The sequence below is a fragment of the Mesocricetus auratus genome, unplaced genomic scaffold (assembly GCF_017639785.1).
Source record: "Mesocricetus auratus isolate SY011 unplaced genomic scaffold, BCM_Maur_2.0 Super-Scaffold_100022, whole genome shotgun sequence".
NCBI classification, from domain to species: domain Eukaryota; kingdom Metazoa; phylum Chordata; class Mammalia; order Rodentia; family Cricetidae; genus Mesocricetus; species Mesocricetus auratus.
The window spans coordinates 35,908,563-35,929,568 of NW_024429203.1; the positions used below are offsets into that span (position 1 = coordinate 35,908,563).

The 21,006-nt window shown below is 45.8% G+C and overlaps 1 protein-coding gene across 1 annotated transcript; it reads left to right on the plus strand.

The window, feature by feature from the left end:
• Positions 1-323: 323 nt before the first annotated feature.
• On the plus strand, positions 324-2,069 carry Rpp25 (ribonuclease P and MRP subunit p25). Its single transcript, XM_013112860.3, has one exon. The coding sequence runs from the start codon at positions 857-859 to the stop codon at positions 1,454-1,456; it is 600 nt and encodes a 199-aa protein (XP_012968314.1). The 5' UTR covers positions 324-856; the 3' UTR covers positions 1,457-2,069.
• The last annotated feature ends 18,937 nt before the right edge of the window (positions 2,070-21,006 follow it).

The window sequence follows — 21,006 nt, forward strand, 5'->3', positions numbered from 1 at the left end:
TTTCTTCCCATTCACTTTAGGTTGGCCCTGAGCATCACTTCCTGCATTTCAGGGGTTTGAGGGTACCAGGAGCCTGGAGATCTGATCAAGAGGAGCGAGGCTGAAAACTAGGTCTCTCTAAGCAGCTACTCAAAGACCATGCTGCGACGTAGCGGTCTGAATCCAAGGAAGGCGCAACGTGTAGCGGCAGCCAACTCCTCTCACACCCTGCTGACCATGCACTGGCTGTCCTTGAGGCAAGAATACTAGGGAGAGGGAGGGGGTCTCTGGAGAGTTGGAGGAGCGAGGACCCGGGAGGTGGTTCGGAAATCTCTTACCTAGGAGGGGTCTAGGGATGCCCTTGAACTGGAACCCCCAAGTCTCAGGGACCAGGTTTGAATCCGCGTTTGCACCTCAAGCATGTTTTTTTTTCTTTAATTTAGGTTGCTCCTACGCGAGGGCTGGTTCAGGAAGGACTGATGATTACTTCGGGGAACTTCGCCTCCCAAATAACCCCTGGCTCTGTGACCCCAGCCGCTGAGCACCAGCGCTTGATCCCAAAGGCTGGCTGGGCTGGTACTCGGACAAGTCACGCAGAGTTGGGGCGGGGCCTGGGCGAAGGGGCGGGGCCTCTCCGGCTCCCAGGCGGAGCTTCTGCTAAAGGCGCGGAGCACAAGGCTCCGAGGGCGCAGAGTAGAGCAACACCACCCGGTAGAAATCTGGGCTGGAGACTGCGTGTCCACAGCCCACCCTCAGCTTCCACTCGGTGCCGGCATCCCAACCCTTACCGGCCGTCGCCCGGCGCAGCCCGCGGCCATGCAGCCCCGGGCTTGAGGCGGCCCCATGGCAAAACCTGCGATCCCAGCGACGACGGCGCATGGAGAACTTCCGTAAGGTGCGCTCGGAGGAGGCGCCGGCGGGGGACGGTGATGAGGGTGGCAGCCTGAACTCTGGCCCTTTCGCAGATCTGGCGCCCGGTGCTGTACACATGCGGGTCAAGGAGGGCAGCAAGATCCGCAACCTGCTGGCCTTTGCCACCGCCAGCATGGCGCAGCCAGCCACGCGCGCCATCGTCTTCAGCGGCTGCGGCCGGGCCACCACCAAAACCGTCACGTGCGCCGAGATCCTCAAGCGCCGCCTGGCGGGCTTACACCAGGTCACGCGGCTGCGCTACCGGAGCGTGCGCGAGGTGTGGCAGAGCCTCCCGCCTGGGCCCACGCGGGGTCAAACGCCTGATGGTCCGGCCGCCAGTCTCAGTGTACTTAAGAATGTACCGAGTCTGGCTATCCTACTTTCAAAGGACGCATTGGATCCACTACAACTTGGCTACCAGCCTCCGAATCTCAGTCCTGGTCCTTCGTCCACTGCTACGGTGTCGACGTCCAAGAGGAGCCTGGGGGAATCTGCTGCTGGAGAAAGCACTGCTAAGCGGTCTCAGCCTGAGCCAGGGGCTGAGAATGAGGACCCGACTGCCTGAGAACTCCTGGCTCTGAGCCACCTAGACCGACTGGATCAACACTCCTACATCCACATGCACTTTCATACCTGGGTTTTAAGGGACCCATGTTCCTGGACTAGAAGATTGACAGCACGGATCCCAAGGCGACCGAAGAAGGAGCTCAGGATTAATAAGAGGATCCCCTGAAGTTCAAGGAAACTTTGTGGGATGTGTTGCCAGAAGTCACAGAACTCCACCCCCACTTTTTTCTAGGCCATACTGGGATCTTTTTTAGGGAAGCATGATGGATAGTGAAACTCTTGATCCTTCTTGGGGGCCCAGATTTTAAAAGCACCCAGGATGCATGAAAACTGGCAGTTGAGGGTCTTGAAATCATTCTTGCTATTGACTGAGGGCCGGGGCTGTGAAGTAGATTCCTTGAGGGTGGTCACGTTGGAAACGTTAGGACCCTATTTTGCCCACTCACCGCCTGGCAATTCCCCTTGTTACCTTTTCTTCCTTTCAGCATCTCCCCTTTTGCATGGTGGCGGAGAAGAGACCCAGGACAAAACTTTCCATGCCTCCTCCCCGGAGTCCTACTGCTGGAGTCTTGCTTCAAATAAAACAAACATGAAAATGGCTGTCCCCAGAATTGTTTGTTTTGTTTTTTTTTTTCCTTACCCACCCGCCTGTGCAGAGACACTTTGGCATGCTTGCCTTCAGCCTTATTAGCCTTTGGAGTGTTCAAGGTCAGACACAGCGACTCGGCAGCCTCAGGAACTCGTGGTGGAGCGGGTGGGGGTTTGTGTCCCTGTTGCTTCCCCACAAAGGGAAAGGAAGCAGTATTGCTGCTTTTCTGGGTTGGGAAGGAGGGAGAGCGTTGGTGAGCTGAAGGAGGCAGCCTGCCAAGGCTGGCAGACCATGCTAAGGTTCTAACCTTGTACCCTCCTCCCGGTAGACATCCTTACCCAGAAGGCAGGCAGGCACAAAGCCCCATGAGTAGGAGCTCCCCTTCACTGCCCTCTCTCTGCAAAAGGACAGCACACCCTTGGGAGAGGGGGAGGAGAGAGGCAGCACAAATCCACTGCTAGAAATTACTATTCAGCAGAGAAGCCTGGACTGTGAATCACTGCAGGCTCCCTGATAAGCTGCTGCCTCCAGTCCTGCACAGCTGTGTGGTGAGAGATAACGGCCTCAGATGCCTCTCTGCCCAAGTCCAAGCCGGCGGGGGTGGGGGTGGGGGGTGCCGTGTGCTGGAAGTCGAATGGGGAGCTGTGCAGCATATAGCTCAGGCTCTTCAGAGCAGATGCCGCCCCATGGAACTCAGCACTTCTGGAAAGGAGATGGGAGGGAATACATTTGTAAGTCACTTTGCTTGCAGAACCTTGAAATAAATTCTACTGGTGAGGAGGCTGGCTTCTGCAGCTGATGGAGGGGTTCCTTGGGGAGGCCTCTTTTCTCCTTCTAATATCTCTGCTTGTGCTTTGGATCACCAAATCCTGTCATGCAGACTGTCATTCATTGCCCTCCACCCTCCCCTGACCTATTTATTTTTAGAGATGATCTTGCCATGTAGTACAGGCTGGCCAGAAACTCATCCTCCTGCCCCAGCCTCCCAAATGCTGGGATTACAGGTGTGCATCTTATCCAGCTCAATTTCTTGGTCTTGAGGAATCTCTACGGAGAGCCAAGGGATTTAGATGTGTTTGTTGGCCCCTCTCTGAGATGGAGCAAGAGATATGGAAAGAGTGAAAACTGGACTAGGGATGTAACTCAGTTGGTAGAGTATTTGCCTAGTGTGTATAAAGTCTCATTTCTACTTCCAACACCACATAAGCTTGCAATGGTGGCATATGCCTGAAATACCAGAACTCTGGAGGTGAAGGCAGGAGTATGTATCAAAAGTTCAAGGTCTCCAGGCTGTGGTGGCACACGCCTTTAATCCCAGCCCTCTGGAGGCAGAGGCAGGCGGATCTCTGTGAGTTTGAGGCCAGCCTGGTCTACAGAGCAAGTTCCAGGACTGGCTCCATAGCTACTGGGAAAACCTGTCTCGAACCACCCACACACACATACACACACACAAAAGTTCAAGATCATCCTTGGCTACATATAGTGTTTGAGGCCAGCCTGGGCAAAGTATCTCAGAAAACAGTAAAATATCCAGGCAACAGAGGTGCACTGTACTGCTAGGCTTCCAAAGATAAAGAAAAAGATAGCCGGGCGGTGGTGGCACACGCCTTTAATCCCAGCACTCAGGAGGCAGAGGTAGGCGGATCTCTGTGAGTTCGAGACCAGCCTGATCTACCGAGCGAGTTCCAGGACTGGCTCCAAAACAATACAGAGAAACCCTGTCTCGAAACCCCCACCCAAAAAAAGGAAAAAGATAAATTTTACAAGTCTTGAATGCTAGACGCCTGTGGAAGACTTGCCTAGATCACTATCCTGGTTCCAGGACTATGCAAGCAGAGCCTGCTAGGCTTGTCAGGAAAGCAAAGCTATGGAAGCTCTTTGGATGGGCCAGGTGAGTGTCCTTCCAGCCTAGAATCACATCCTGGGATGGGGAAGAAGGACACAGCTTCCTCTAGCTTCAGTTAACCTGCTCCCTTGAAAGAAAACAAGCCATGGGTGTTGGTGGCGCACGCCTTTAATCCCAGCACTCGGGAGGCAGAGGCAGGTGGATCTCTGTGAGTCCGAGGCCAGCCTGGTCTACAGAGCGAGTTCCAGAACAACCTTCCAAAGAAATACAAAGAAACCCTGTCTCAAAAAACAAAACAAAAAAAAAAAAAAAAAGGAAGAAAACAAGCCACAAACAGGCCCAGCATGTTTGGTACCAAGGCTGATCAGCTGACTGGCATCCATGAGCACCCCGCTTCTGCCTTACCGATCTGCTGTCCCTGCTGTCCCTGCTGTCCCTTGAGAAGTTTCCAAAGGAGGGGCACATGTCTCTGTGCCTCTTCGCTCCCCATAACATAAGCTGAAGTGGGAACTTGAGAGGTACTGGCTTAGGGAGAGGACATGGATGGAATTCCTCAGAAGTAGTGTCCACTTCAGGAAGGGACTGGTGGTAAAGTAGGAAATCTCTCTGTGAGACCTCCATCTATTCCAGTATTGGCCTATTTATAAATTTGCCCTGGTACATGGTAACAAGCCTCTTGTCTTATGGTTTTTATTGCTGAGAAGAGGTACCATGACCATGGTAACTTTCATAAAGAAAACACTTAATTGGAGTGGCTCAGAAGTTCAGTCCTTTATAACCAAGATGGGGAACAAGGCTGTGTGCAGGCAGATGTGCTGAAGCTGAAATGCAGATGTGGTGCTGGAGCTGAGCATGCTACATCTTGCAGGCAACAGGAAGTCAACTGACTATAACACTGAGGGAAACTTGAGCAAAAGAGACCTCAAAGCCCTCCCCCACAGTGACACACTTCCTCCAACAAAGCCACACCTCTTAATAGTGCCACTCCCTTTGGGGGCCATTTTTTCAAACCACCACACATCTACTCACCCTAGATAGGGTACCAGAGATTGATGGGAGTTGCTATTCTGTAAATCTTTATTGGTTGTTGAATAAAGTACTGTTGGCCAACAGGGAAGCAAAATAGGTGGGACTAGGAGTCCAGGAGGATTCTGGGAAAGAGAAGCACAGGAGACATCATGTAGCCGCCATAGGAGTAACGGGTCTGGACCCTTTTTCCAGTAAGAGAAATACTCAGATTAGCAATTATGGGGTAAGTACTTAAATCAGAGATAGCCAGTAAGAAACCAAGCAAACGGCCAACAGCTTCATAATTAATATAGCCTCCTGTGTGTTTATTTGGGACTGATGCGGCTCTGGAACCAGGCTGGCGGGAAGGCTTCACTCTTCAAGAGATGAGTGCATCCAAGTCTAACTCGGGGAACCAATTAGTTTATTGGGCTTACTTACAGATCATGGATGTGGGGTTACTTACAGGAATGTGGGTGAGCCCAAGCAGCCACACCACTGAAAAGTCTCATCCCAGCATGGATGACAACTACGGAGCTGCACACATGCTGTCTCCCTCCATTTAACCTTATATATTCTATGCAACCTATGACCTGCTAAGACCATGAAAACACATGCAACTGGGAGCAGGATTGGATACTCTGGAAGTGAGATGCAGAAGGAAGGTTTTTGCATCTCAAGTGAAGGATCTGGTAACAATTCTCAGTCCCCCCCCCCATGAGAGAGTGTCAACAAGCACAATCTGAAGAGTTACTAATATGCTGCTTCTGGTGATGACGGTGTGGTAGTTATATTTGGAGGACAGTGTTTTCCCCAGCAGGGTGCTTGCCTCCATTCCTGCGGTACTCACGTCACAAAATCAAAATCCATTTGGGAACATAAAAGTATATAATAAATACATGGTCACAAGGGTGGTGGGCTTCCAATTAGGCTTTTATTCATTCAACTCACTTTCATTGTTTTGTTGTGTCAACTTTCAGTCTAGGTGGAAGGTGTGGCCAGGAGTTAAAATCACAGAATAATCCAACATTTCTTCAGCAACCCCCCAAAGAAAAACCACCCCAAAACAATAACAACAAAGAGAAATCTATTGCAGAGAAATAAAAGTAACTTATGACCAATTTTATTTATGTATGTCTGTAATACCAGCTCTCAGGATACAGAGAAAGGTGTTCGGAGAGTTCAAGGCTAACTTAACCTAAACAGTGAGTATGAGGCTAGCCTGGGCTATACAGTAGGACCCTGCCTCAGAAAAAAAAGGGGGGAGGTGGGTAAATAAAAATATAGTGATGTAGCCGGGCGTTGGTGGCGCACGCCTTTAATCCCAGCACTCGGAAGGCAGAGGCAGGCGGATCTCTGTGAGTTCGAGACCAGCCTGGACTACCAAGTGACTTCCAGGACAGCCTCCAAAGCCACAGAGAAACCCTGTCTCGAAAAACCAAAAAAAAAATATATAGTGATGTTTATAGCCGGGCGGTGGTGGCGCACGCCTTTAATCCCAGCACTCGGGAGGCAGAGGCAGGCGGATCTCTGTGAGTTCGAGGCCGGGCTGGACCGATAGCCTCAGAAACAATACAGAGAAACCCTGTCTCGTAAAAACCAAATATATATATACATATATATATATATATATAATGATGTTTATGTACAAGCAGGTAACAATGAAACCTACTATGTCAGCAGGTTGATGGTGGTACATGCCTTTAATCCCAGCACTCAGGAGGCAGAGGCAGGCGGATCTCTGTGAGTTCGAGGCCAGCCTGGTCTACAGAGTGAGTTCCAGGACAGCCTCCAAAACAATACAGAGAAATCCTGTCTCGAAAAACAAACAAACAAACAAAAAGCAGTTAGAGCTTGAAAGCCATAGGGAGGTAGGAATTGAGACTCTCTGGTCGTGGGGATGGAGATAAGAGTGTACCTTAGAGCTACCAAGCTAAGTGGTCATTATCATTCCAGCCAGGAAAAAGAAGGCCTTCTGAGCATTTTTGCTAGCCTGGCCAGGTTCTGGTTTGCCCTTCTGGGATTCCAGGAGTGACACCTTTTAAGGATCAAATAGTGAAGGGGCAGGAGTTGTGGTTGCATAAGCTTCAGGAGCTGTCATTAATTGGCTATGAATCTGCCAAGGCGTATTCGATGTCTAGCTAGCGAAGATGTGCCAGACGTGCTCACCTCCATCCTTTGCCCTCTGTTTCCTAAGCTCATTACTTGGCTCAGTTTTTGTCATTATTCTAACCAACAGGGAAAATCTAATCCCCTTTATTTCACCTACATGTTAGAATACATAGTTATCAGAGAGGAGTAATTGAAGAAAGAGAGGCTAGGAGGCAGAACTCAAAAGGTGGGTCAGGGGTTAAATGTGCTCACTGCTCTTGCAGAGGACTCACAAGGTGGATGATAAAGGTATGTAACTCCATCTCAAAGGGATCTGATGCTCTCTTCTGGACCCTCCATACATGTAACATCCACATACATGTAACCCCCTCCACCATCACACATCATTTAAAAGCTTTCTTTAAATTATGTAGTGGTGGTGCATGTGTTTAGTCCTTGCACTCAGAAGACAAAGGGCAGGCAGATCTCTGTGAGATCAAGGCCAAAAATAAAGTTTTCTTTCTTTCTTTCTTTTTTTTTTTTTTTTTTGGTTTTACGAGACAGGGTTTCTCTGTATTGTTTTGGAGGCTGTCGGTACAGCCCGGCCTCGAACTCACAGAGATCCGCCTGCCTCTGCCTCGAGAGTGCTGGGATTAAAGGCGAGCGCCACCACCGCCAGGCAAAAATAAAGTTTTCTTTAAAAAAAAAAAACAGGAGCCGGGCAGGGGTGGCGCTCGCCTTTAATCCCAGCACTCGCGAGGCAGAGGCAGGCGGATCTCTGTGAGTTCGAGACCAGCCTGGTCTACTGAGCAAGTTCCAGGACATGGTCCAACAAACAATACAGAGAAACCCTGTCTGGAAAAACCAAAAAAAAAAAAAAAAATAGGGATGAAGAGATGGCTCAGAATTTAAGAGCATGTACTGCTCTTGTAGAGGACCTAGATTCAGTTCCCAGCACGCACATGGCAGCTCACAACTGTCTGTAACTCCAGTTCTACAGGATCCAGCACTATCTTCTGGTCTCCATGGGTACCAGGCATGCACATGGTATATTTACATGCAAGCAAACATTCATATACATGAAATAAAAATAAATAAAATCTTCCCAGTGGCGATGGTGCACATCTGTAACCCCAGCTCTCAAGAGGCAGAGGCAAGCAGATTTCTGAATTCAAAGTCACCCTAGTCTACAGAGTGAGTTCTAGGACAGCTAGGGTTACACAGAGAAACCCCGTCTTGAAAAACAAACAAACAGAATCTATTAAAATAAAATAAAAATTTAAATAAAATAAAGAGTTGGGGAGGGAGAAAGAAAACAAAATTCATCACAGGATTGACTCTCTCAGAACACAGTTGTCACTGTGCCCTGTGTGATCTGTATCACTGTGATCTTTTGGCTGGCCTGGCAGTCACCCTGCTAAAAGCATGTCTATGATTGAATGAATCCCATTTGCTTTGTGCCCTGTCCAGTTCCTGGCACTTAAGAAGCCATTAGAGCATTGTTAAGTGAATGAATGGGGACTCTTTGAGCGAGGTTTTTCAGCTATTCTTCTGTCACATTAAAGTCCATAACTGGGGCTGGAGAGGGGGGCTTAACAGTTAAGAGCATGTGCTGTTATTCCAGAGCACCTGAGTTCCATTTCCAGTATCCATGCAGGCCAGCTTATAACCGCCTGTAACTCCAGCTACAGGTTATCCACAACCTTCTCTGGCCTCTGGAGGCACCTACACACATGCAGCATATACACACCCAATAATAATAAAATAATAATAATAATAACAAATATTTTCAAAGTCCACAACTGCTCAGTCCCATAGACAGTGTCAGATCTGCCCCTAACTCTACCACAGGTGTCTTGACTCATCTGGGCCCTCTGGTCCTCCTGCCCTGCCCAAGTAGGGTCACCATGGGTCTCTAGCTCCCAAAAGACTTGTTAAATGCCTAACCGCGGTAACTGTAAGTAGGACCTAATCTGGAAACTCATTCTTCCCATGTTAAGGGCCTTTGCCTTCAAGATGGCTCATCAGGTAAAGATGCTTGCTGCCAACTTTCATTATCTGAGTTTAATTCCTGATGTCCAAATGGTTAAAGGAGAAAACCACCTCCTTTAAATAAATAAATGTAATATATTTTTAGAGATATAAATTTAGAAATTGTGCTGTAGTTGGGCCTGGTGGAATCCTAGGAACTCCAAAAATTGAAGCAGGCTCAGTTAACCTGTGCTAGAGTGAGTTCAAGGCCAGTCAAGACAACTTAGTGAGAATTTGTCTCAAAATAAAGAACAAAAGAAGGCTGACGTTACAGCTCAGTGGTAGGACACTGACCTGATCTGTCTTGGCTGAGTGCGGGGGGGGGCGCTGGAAGTGTTGCTCAGTAGTAGAGGTCTTGCCTAGAATGTACAAGACCTTGGATCTTGTGGTGGTTTGAATGAGAATAGCCCCCATAGACTCATATGTTTGAATGTTTTATCCCCAGTTAGCGGAACTGTTTGGAAGGATTAAGAGGTATAGCCTTTGTTGGAGGAGGTATTTCACTAGGTGTGGACTTTGAGATGTCAAAAGCTCATGCCACCAGGCGGTGGTGGCACACGCCTTTAATCCCAGCACTCGAGAGGCAGAGGCCAGGCGGATCTCTGTGAGTTCGAGACCAAGCCTGGTCTACCGAGCGAGTTCCAGGACAGGCTCCAAAACAATACAGAGAAACCCTGTCTCAAAAAAAAAAACAACTCATGCCATTTTTCAGTCCCATCTTGTCCTGTGTCTGTAGATCAGATGTAAATTCTCACACTCCAGTGCCTTGCCTGCCTTGCCTGCCTATTCATATGCTCTCAGCCATGATGGTCATAGACTCACTTCTGCAACTGTAAGCAAGCCCCAATTAAATGCTTTCTTCTATAAGTTGTTTTGACTATTGTGTCTCTTCACAGCAATAGAAAATTTACTGAGACAGGCCCTATCCACAGTACAGCAATTAATCAATTATTAAAAGTAAAATTGCCATGTGGTGGTGACACATAACTCTAATCCCAGCACTCAGGAGGTGAGACAGGTGGATCTCTGTGACTTCAAGGGCATCCTGGTCTACAAAGCAAGTTCCAGGACAGGTAGGGCTGTTACACAAAGAAACCCTGTCTCAAAGAAAAAAAAAAGTCATGCTAAATTAGGACAAGCCAGCCAGGCGTTGGTGGTGCACACCTTTAATCCCAGCACTCGGGAGGCAGAGGCAGGTGGATCTCTGTGAGTTCGAGACCAGCCTGGTCTACCGAGCACAATACAGAGAAACCCTGTCTCGAAAAACCAAAAGAAAAAGAAAAAAAAAAAAAAGAAAGCCCTCAATCTAAAATGTGGTCCTTGCTTTGTCCAAGTCTCGAGGATCCCCAAAGACCCCCAGGGAGACAGACCCACTGAATTTCAAAAGCAATGTTTATTGTTCCATTCAACCATGACAGGGACTTCATCTAGCTAGCTGACGCAGCAGCCACCAGAGAAAGTGACCACCTAGTCTACTGCAATAGTTTTAAAGACAAAAATCACAGGATTACATCAGTAGGTAGGGAGAGGCACGGGTTGGATCCTGATTGGTGGACATTTGGGGAACAATTAGGGGAATATCTCAGAGTCAGGGCAACTGGTCTGTTAACATTTTTGATTGGTTTGCTACAGATGGGAACATTTGATGGTTTCTATGGCTTTGTCTGTTACTGGCAAGTTAGCCTGTTTTCATTGATTGGTGCTGGGAGGTAGCATTCTGTGATTTCTATGACTTTGTCTCTTGGAGTCTTTTTGTGGCCAAACACAACCTCCAGGTACTAACTAAATCTAAGAGGAAAGTCGTCTTGGAGTTTTTGTATTTAGTTTTGGACACATACAATGTAGTCTCCAAGAACTAAGTCTCCTGGAGACTAAGGGGGAGGGTGGACTGGGTTTATTCTGAAGCCTTTTTGAGTTTAGTTTAACCCTTTCAGTCCTGGGAAGATAGCTTAGCAGTTAAGAGTATGTACTGCTCTTGCAAAAGACCCAACTTCAGCTCACAACTGCCTGGAACTCCAGATCCAGGGGAATCTAATACCTCTGCCCTCCAGGAGCACCAACGCTCACATGCACAAACACCTCAGATACACATAATTAAAAGTAGTAAAATCTTTAAACTATGGTCCACAAGAGGAGAGATACACAAAAAAATGTATGAAGATGGAAGAAGAAGAGCATATAAAGATGGAGACAGAGACTAAAATGAGTTACATACATCAACAAGCCCAGACGTCCAGAGGATTGCCAGAAAAGAATAGAAACTGAAAAGGACACAAGGAAGACTCTTCCCTAAAGATTTAGAGTACACAGCCCTGTGGTGATTTCAGCTTGTTGTAAATCAGTCAGGCTGACCTCAAGTTCAGAGACACCCTCCTGCCTCTGCCTCCCAAGTGCTGGGGTTATAGGCGTTTTATTTTCCACTACACCTGTCTTCTTTGAGTTTTAAGGCACCAGCCTAGGGTACTTTGTTACTGAATCTGTAAACAATGAACAGTAAGTTCTCTCACTGCCTCTAGTGAAAAACAGGGAGAAGGAACAAGGAATATTTGCCAAGGCACCTGTTATTAAAATGTCCAGCCCTACATGGAAGGTTTATTCTCTGTGTTAAGTTAGCAAGTATTTCTGGTGTCGTGTCAATCAGGGGCATTAGAGAAATTAAGCCTGTGATTTGAGGCAAGTTACTTCTCTGAGCCTCAGGCTTCTTAGTGGCAAAGTAAACTGCAGATCATTGAAGGAAGAAAGGAGGTGGTAACACTAGGCTATCTTGGCTCTTGCAAACAATGGTCTGAGAACTGTCAAGATGGCTCCTTGGGGAAAGGTGTTTGCAACCAAGCCTGATGACCAGAGTTCAATCCCTAGAATCTAAAGATGTAGAGAGAGAACTACCTCAGTTTCTGCTCCAGCCTCCACCCACACCACAGCACGCACATGCCCACCCCCCACACAAAGTAAATGTTATCTAATTGTAATTTAGCACTGGCTGTCCTGGAACTTCATATATAGAGCAAGATGACTTTGAATTCACAGAGATCTTTCTGTCCCTACCGCCCAACTGCTGGAATTAAAGAAAGGCCTGTGTCACCATCCTCAGTCTAATTTTAAAAAATAATAAATAGGGAAGTATCATCTGTGGCATTGCTTAAAAATACAAGTGGCCAGGATTGAATCCAAACTATGAGGAATGGCTTCTCTCAGAAGCAGGACTATGGTACAGCTTAGTGGTAGAATACTTGCCTAGATGAGAAGTCCTTCCTGGGTTTGGTCCCCACTACTGAAAAAATAAAAACTAAGTTTACCAAGAGCGACCTGGGAATATGCATTTTGAAATAGTCTGTGTTGAAGCTGAGGATTAGTTGAGGCTCATTATTTTCTGATAAATAGAGTTGTGTTCATACTGGCAAGAAAGACAGCATTGAATCACCCTTCAACAGAGCTGGTAGATCACATTTGAAATATAAACATTTGTTGTGTGGGCATGGGAATGTAAGCGCAGGTCAGTCTTTTATTGTTAGTAATGGTAGGTTTTGGGGGTTATTTTGTTTTGTTTGGTTTTGTTTTTATTTTTCGTAACAGGGTTTCTCTGTAACAGCCCCGTCAATCCTGGAACTCGCTCTACAGACCAGGCTGGCCTCAAACTCAAAAAATCCCCTTGTCTCTGCCTCCCAAGGGCTGGAATTAAAGGCGTGTGCCACCACTGCCCGGTGGCTTGGGACTTTTATTTTGTGTTCTGTTCTGGGATTGGATCTCGGGTTTCATATCTGCTAGGCAAGCAGCCTTGTCACCAGGCGGCAGTCATGATTTGATACACATTTCTGTAGAGAAACTCTTTGTTGCAGAACCGCTCTGAGCTGCCCTCTACAGGTCGTTCTGGGAGAGGCAGGTCCTGTGCTCATTTGAAGAGCAAGACGGGATGGAAACTGTTTCTTTTAATAGGGGTGCTAAAAAAACTCCAAGCGCAAAGCTAGGTCCTGTTTCTGAACAGAAGTCGAGGGAGAAGGACCCGTCTCATACAGCACATCCCTACAACGATCCGTCTTTTCACATAAGTGTGTGTCTCTGTATACTTACATGGATAGTGCAACCTTCATATTAGAACAGCTGTTTTGGTAAACAGTCCCACAGAAAAGCAAAGACTTGCTAAACAGTTCATGTGATATTTTAGACGTATGTTCAGAAGAACTGAAAATGTGTCCACACACACACACACAAAAGATGTGTAAATGACTGTTTTCAAATGTGCTGATGGGAATATCCTGAACAATGTTAAGTAATAGCAATAATATATTCTTGTCTTGCCTCTGGCTTTCAAGCTATAAAACATCTCAGGATCTGTAACCATGAAAATTATGCTGACTTACAAAATTGAAATAAATTAGAACACATTAAAACGTAAGCATGATTATTCAAATCACCCTGTTCATAATAGTCCCACAGTGGAAATAACCTAACTGTCCATTAGACAATTAATGGATTGGGTCACAGAGACGACTCAGTGGAAAAGGTGACAGAGATGACTCAGTGGAAAAGGTGATTGCTTTCAAGTCTAGTGACTTGAGTTTGATCTTACCTGACCCCTCCTCCAAGGAGAAGAGGGCTAATCAATGAAGGTTGTCCTCTGACCTACATGTATGCCATGGCACCCCACCCCCAATAATTAAATGTAACTAAAAATTTTTTTCAAGTCAAGTGGTGGTGGCACATGCCTTTTGTCCCTGCACTCAGGAGGCAGAGGCAGGCAGATATCTGAGTTTGAGGCCAGCCTGGTCTACATAGCAAGTTCCAGGACACATGGGGTCTCAAAACACCAAAACACAAAACAAAATTTTAAAACCTCAAAAATTTCCAGCTTGCATGTTGATGTAGTGGAATAGAAATCTGCCAAGGGCCGGGCGTTGGTGGTGCACGCCTTTAATCCCAGCACTCGGGAGGCAGAGGCAGGCGGATCTCTGTGAGTTCCAGGCCAGCCTGGTCTACAGAGTGAGTTCCAGGACAGCCTCCAAAGCCACAGAGAAACCCTGTCTCGAAAAAACAAAAACCAAAAACAAAAAACAAAAGAAATCTGCCAAGGGGAAGAGTAAGAACAGATTAATGTTATGTGGCTAAATAGTGTTTCTCTAAAATTCTTTTTTTTTTTTTTTTTTTTTTGGTTTTTCAAGACAGGGTTTCTCTGTGGCTTTGGAGGCTGTCCTGGAACTAGCTCTTGTAGACCAGGCTGGCCTCGAACTCACAGAGATCCACCTGCCTCTGCCTCCCGAGTGCTGGGATTAAAGGCGTGCGCCACCAAACGCCCGGCCTTCTCTAAAATTCTTGTGTAGAAATCCTAACACTTAGTACCATGGCAAGTGGCAGGCACCATCTACAGATAGGCCTTTAAAGAGGTAGTTAGAGTGGGTGTGGTGGAGCATGCCTACAATCCCATCCCTTAGAAATATACTGAGGAGGACTGGGGCTGGAGATATGCCTGGATCATGCAGTGAGACCCTAAAAGGAAAAAGACCCAAAAAGCCAAATACCACATTATGTGATTTCCTATGTGTGAAATATCCATAGAAGGTGCTGTGGAATAATCCTTCACGCTGTAAATTGCACTAATTGGTTTAATAAAGAAGATGACTGGTCAATAGCTGGACAGGATAAGGTTAGGTGGGAAAACCAGACTAAGGACACTGGGAAGGAGGAAGGCAGAGGCGGAGGTGTCTTGCAAGACACAGAGAGGATGCAGGAGGCACAAGATGAAAGAGAGACAATGCCACATGGCAGAATTAATAGATTAATAGAAATGGATTAATTTAAGAAATGGATTAGTAGGTTACTTAAGTTGTAAGAGCTAGTTAATGATAAGCCTGAGCTATCAGCTGAGCTTTCATAATTAATATTAAGTCTCTGTGTCAGTTATTTGGGAACTGGCAGATGTTGTAGAATATTCGTTTAAGGTGTGTTACTTTTGTTTATGCTCTGAAACATTTAATGATGCAAAGATGTGTTTGATTAAATAAAATTCACCTGTGGTCAGGAGGCTGGGTCAGCAACTAACTGATAGGAAGTTGTAGGGAGAAGCCAGGAGGAGAAGGGTTTATAAGGAGGGGGGGCGAAAAATCACGAGGACTTGTTTGGAGGCTCGCTCTCGGAGGTGAACTAGGTGAGCTGCTTGCTATTCAGCTTCGCTGGGAAGCCGGATTCTACCTCAACCTTTGAATCTTGAATTCTTTATCGGGACAAAGATTTAAGTAAGTTTTCTTAGTAGCTCTGAAAGAGTCAGTTCCCTCAGGCGTCGGCTCTTGTGGCCTAGCTGCTGCTGGTAGTCTCAGAGTGGCAGTTGCCGAATAGGACGTTGGTAGCTTAAAAGGCAAAACGATTAAAAAAGAAAAGCCATAGGCAGGTGGGAAAGAAAAGTTCATCTACAACAGGGCAAGTCATTGCTGCGCCTAGTCCTGCAAGCCTGTAGACCCAGCTACTTGAGAAGCAGAGATAGGCTTATGGTAAGTCTGCCAGGGCTAAAGAGTAAGCTCAAGGCCAGCCTGGGCAATGTAAGGTGACCCTGTCTCACTAAGGAGTTACGGATGCAGCTCAGAAGTGAAGTGCATGCCTAGTTTCAATCCCAAGACTGAACAATGGATAAAAAGAGAGGTGGCTCAGCAGTTAACAACATTTTTGGGTTTTGTTGTTGTTGTTGTTGTTTTGGTTTGGTTTGGTTTGGTTTGGTTTTTGGTTTTTTAAGACAGGGTTTCTCTGTGGCTTTGGAGGCTGTCCTGGAACTTGCTCTGTAGACCAGGCTGGCCTTGAACTCATAGAGATCCGCTGCCTCTGCCTCCTGAGTGCTGGGATTAAAGGTGTGTGCCACTACCACCTGGCCACACTTGCTGTTCTTGAAAAGGACCCGGGTTTGTTCCCCGAATGCACATGGTAGCTCACAACCATCTGTCACTCCAGTTCTGGCAATCTGATGGCCCCTTCTAGCATGCATGTGGTACACAGATATAAGGTAGACAAACCACTCGCATACCAGAACAAGATTTTTTAAAGCCATAGCAGCAGAAAGGAAACCAAGTTGCTTACAGGGGTGGGGTGGGAGTAGGGCTCATTATTCTTAGACTGATTTTATTTCTGGGATAATGGAAAATTCTAGAATAGCTATAATGAACTATAGCTATAATGAACACCAACTGATTCTGTATCTTTAAAAGGGTGAGTTTTATAGTTTGAGAGTTATATTATTCTAGACAAGTACTCTACCACTGAGCCACATCCCTAGCCCATTTATATATAACAAACAACAAAAACACTTTTCTCTGTTATGTTGTTTCTGTCAGGTATTTTGTCCTATCAATGAAAAAGTAACCAAGGGCAGGTGTGGTGGCTTCTTTAACTCCAGCACTCAGGAGGCAGAGGCAGATGGATCACTGTGAGTTCAAGGCCAGGCAGGGTTTCTTTGAAACCACAGTGAAATCTTGCGTTTTAGTCTTCTATTGCTGTGAAGAGACACCATGACCACAACAACTCTAATAAGAAAAAGCACTTAATTGGAGCTTGCTTACAGAGGCTTAGTCCATTATCATGGCAGGAAGCGTGGGAGCACTCAGGTTGGCATGGTACTGAAGAAGTAGCTGAGAGTTCTACATCTGAAGGCAACAGGAAGAGAGAGACATCGAGATTGTCTTGGGCTTTTGAAACCCCAAAGCCCATCCCCAGTAACATACTTCCTCCAACATGGCCACACCTCCTAATTCCTCTCAAGTAGTGCCACTCCATGATGACCAAGCCTTCAAATATGTGAGCCCATGGGGCCGTTCTCATTCAAACCACCACACCTTGTATCAAAAACTAAAAAAACTAACACAAGTCCCATACCTGGCACAGAAAAGTCAAGATGAATTTGGACAGACCTAGCATGGACTCATACTCCTTCGGTCAACTTACATTGTTCTTTCTTATATTTTCTTTTTTACATTCATGTATTTATGCATCCAAAAATTCATTTAATTCTTTTAAGGCTTATTTTAGGTTTATTTATGTGTATATATGTGAGTGTATACCACTGTTATGCCAGGTTCACAAAACCCCAAAGAGACTTCCACAAGGAGCCCACATGCCAATGCAAAAGCAAAGGTTTCTTTATTTTCAAGCTGGTCAGCCAAGATCTCACTCCATCGGGAGGAAGTGAGACCCCAATCAGCAATTAAAGGAAGCTTTTAAAGGGAAAGACCATAAGGCTGAAGGCCACAAATTACAAAGTTTCCATGGTTACTCAAGGTCTTTACAAAGTACAAAGTAAAACAAAAACTATATATTTTAATAAGATACATTTCAGCAAGATAGAGCAGGGGCATGGAGTCCTGGGGGAAATGGGATCATGAGTTTGTCATGGGCTGGGGAGCTTTTTACAACAGGCAATTAATGCTTATCTGGTTTTCTTTAGAACAAAGAAATGTTGAAACAGATGGTGGTGAGCTAACTCCCTTTCTCCAAGAGCTGGACTCAGGCTCCTAATCATGTACTCCTGGTTAGGGAGTCAAATTTTAGAAGTTCCCTTTTTCTCTGCATAGGTTCAGCAGCCCAAGTTTTTAAACTTTTATTAGTTTTAATTTTCGGTCTCTCACCATCGTGTCGAAAAGGATGTCAAATCCCTTTGGAGTTGGAGTTACAGGCAGTTGGGAGCCACTTGATGTGAAATAAACTTGAATCCTTGTGTGATATTTTGTGTTCTGACAAATAAAACTTGCCTGGAGATCAGAGGGTAGAGATAGCCACTAGTTAACCACAGAAGCTGGACAGTGGCTCACACATTTAATCCCAGCACTCGGAAAGTAGAGACAGGAAGTGAAGTGGGAACAGATCTCAGCCCTTTTGGAATGAGGAATGAGACTGGTAGGAAGCTACTAGAACTGTTCCGGTTCTCTGATCTTCCAAGTTTTCACCCTGATACTTGACTCCTGATTTTTTATTAAGATTAATTAGATTAATGCTTCAAGTCTCTGATAGAGCTAAAAGCATTCTTAACTATGGAGCCATCTTTTTCCTGCCCAATATTTATCGTTTCGTTGTTGTTGTATTTTCTGTGACAGGGTTTCTCTGTATAACACCTCTAGCTGACCTGGGATTAGCTCTGTAGACCAAGTTGGCCTCAAGCTCAGAGATCTTCCTGCCTCTGCCTTTCAAGTGCTGGGACTAACGGCAGGCATCATCACACCCAGCATTTATTGTATTTTTAAGATAAAAATTTCATTCTGTAGTCCAGACTGGTCTGGAATTCACTGCTGTAGCCTAGGCTAGCCTCAAACTTTGTGACATTCCTCCTCCCTCTGTCTCTCCAGTGCTGAGATAACAGACACGAGTCATCAACTATAACTTATCCAATCACATCACTTATTTATTTACTTATTTAATACATTAGGAATTAAAATTAGGGCCTTGAATATAAGACACAATTGCTTCATCAGTATCCCTGGACTTCCCATCATATTCCTTACAGTTATCCATGCTTTGACCATATATATATATAGTGAAAGTTTTATTTAAAAATAAACAAACATGGTTAGGTAGTAGTATCACATGCCTTTAATCCCAGCACTCAGGAGGTGGAAGCAGGCTGATCTCTGTGAATTCAAGGCCAGCCTAACCCACACATTGAGTTCCAGGACAGGCAGGACTACAAAGTGAAATTCTATCTCAAAAAACCGAAAACAAACAAGAAAGACAATTGTTTAGAGAGCTTCAGGACAGTTGAACAGATGGGGCTTTAGGAAAGGTACAAGGATTATGGTATTCCCCTGAGTCTTATGAGTTTCTCTACCAAATTAATAGAACCCAAGAAAGGAGTTATAGGAATGCTTATTGGAAGCTGACTGACAAGGAGTGCCAGAGGCCTTGCCTTGAGATTCATGTCTGAAGTGGAGGATAGTCTTGGGGATTGAGTATATACTTGGATAGATAATATCAGAATTTAATTGAATTTGTAGAAACTGAATTAGTTTTTTTTTCCAGAGTTAGTCAAAAGTTTACTCAAAGTGGACCTGAACTAATCCAGTGAAGACTATATATGTATATGAGTTTTTGAGGTAGAGTCTTGCTGTATATATAAAACCCCTACCCAACCTGGAAGTCACTATATAGGTCAGGCTGGCCTAGAACTTGTAGTGACCTCTTTCTGGTTTTTTTTTGTTTTTGTTTTTGTTTTTTGGGTTTTTTTTTTTTTTTTTTGTTTTACGAGACAGGGTTTCTCTGTATTGTTTTGGAGGCTGTCAGTCCAGCCTGGCCTCGAACTCACAGAGATCCTCCTGCCTCTGCCTCCCGAGTGCTGGGATTAAAGGCTTGCGCCACCACCGCCCGGCTCCTCTTTCTGCTTCTTAAGTGATAGGATTACAGGCTCATGGACCATTTACCATCTTAGAGGGGTTTTGGTTTGTGTGTGTGTGTGTGTGTGTGTGTGTGTGTGTGTGTTTTGACAAGGTCTCACTGTGTAGACCAGGCTAGTCTTTAACTTAGAGATCTGCTTGTCTTTGCCTTCTGAGTACTGAGATTAAAGGTGTGCACTGTCGGGCGTTGGTGGCCCACACCTTTAATCCCAACATTCGGGAGGCAGAGGCAGACAGATCTCTGTGAGTTTGGCCTGATCCACACAGTGAGTTCCAGGACAGCCTCCAAAACAATATGGAGAAACCCTGTCTCGAAAAACCAAAAAATAAAATAAAGGTGTGCACCACCATTGCTCAGTTTAGAGGGGTCTTTATGAGAGGGTGAATTTATCAGAGACTCTGCTGCTGGCCTGAAGAAATAAACTAAGGTATTGTGAGATAATCTGGAGGTGGGTTATGTGAGGACACAAGTATTCTTGGCTGGTATCAAGAAACAAGCCCTGAACTGCGCCAACAACCTGAATGACCTTGGAAGAGGACTCCAGGTTTCAGATGAGACACAGACACAGCTGACACATTGACTTCAGCCTTGGGAGACCCTGAGTAGGCAATCTAGACATTCTTTGCCTACACTTTTGAGCCAGAAAACTGGAAGGTAATGATGGGTTGTTATTTATTTATTTATTTATTTATTTATTTATTTATTTATTTATTTATTTATTTATTTGGGCTTCTCTGTGGCTTTGAAGGCTGTCCTGGTCTTGAACTCACAGAGATCCACCTGCCTCTACCTCCTCTGCTGGGATTAAAGGCATGCGCCACCACCGCCCGGCTTGCTGGGGTTATTTTAAGCAGCTAGTTTGTGTGATCCTGGCGCTCTTATAAGGAGTGAGGCAGGTGTTTGACCATAATCACCCCGGTGAATCCTCAGAGCTGGGGATGCGATGAAGAATCCAATTGGCATCATACAACCTAGTGTGTGTACGTGTGTGTATGTGAATGTGCACGCACAAGCGGACACCAGAGGTTGACGTCAGGTCTTCCTCTATCACTTTCTACCTTATTTCCCAAGAGGAATCTCACTAAGCTTGGAGCTTGGACTAGATTGGCTGGCTGGTCAGCGAACCTCTAGGATCCACTTATCTCCACCCCAGCACTGGCACCACAGACTGGTTTTTACGTGGATGCTGAGCAGTCGTGGCATCTGAACTCTGAGCCTCATGTTTACACAGAAAGTACCTTATCCATTGAACCATCTCCCTAGACCCTGAACACTGTAATTTTCACTTTCCTTATGGGTAAAATGAAATAATTGGGCTTTAAAAAAAAAAAACGGGATCATGTGATCCCCGGTCCTTCTGCCGAAACCTCCGAAGTGCTGAGATTATTGGCCTGATGAGCCACGCCCAATACGGAAACAAAAAAATTTTGAGACACAGGCTGCAAAGGAGGGTCTGGAACTCTAAGCCCGCAGAATGCTGGGATCATAGCACGCACCACCACGCGAGGCAAAGCAGCTATTCTTTGACACTATCGCCACAATCCCAATTTTTGATATCTCCTTCGTTGTCGGAATCCAAAATCCACAACGTCCATTGCTCGCTCCGCCTTTCCTCCCACGCCAGGACGTT

Excerpts from the sequence above, each read along its gene's own strand:
- Rpp25 (XM_013112860.3), top strand. The coding sequence starts at position 857 with ATGGAGAACTTCCGTAAGGTGCGCTCGGAGGAGGCGCCGGCGGGGGAC.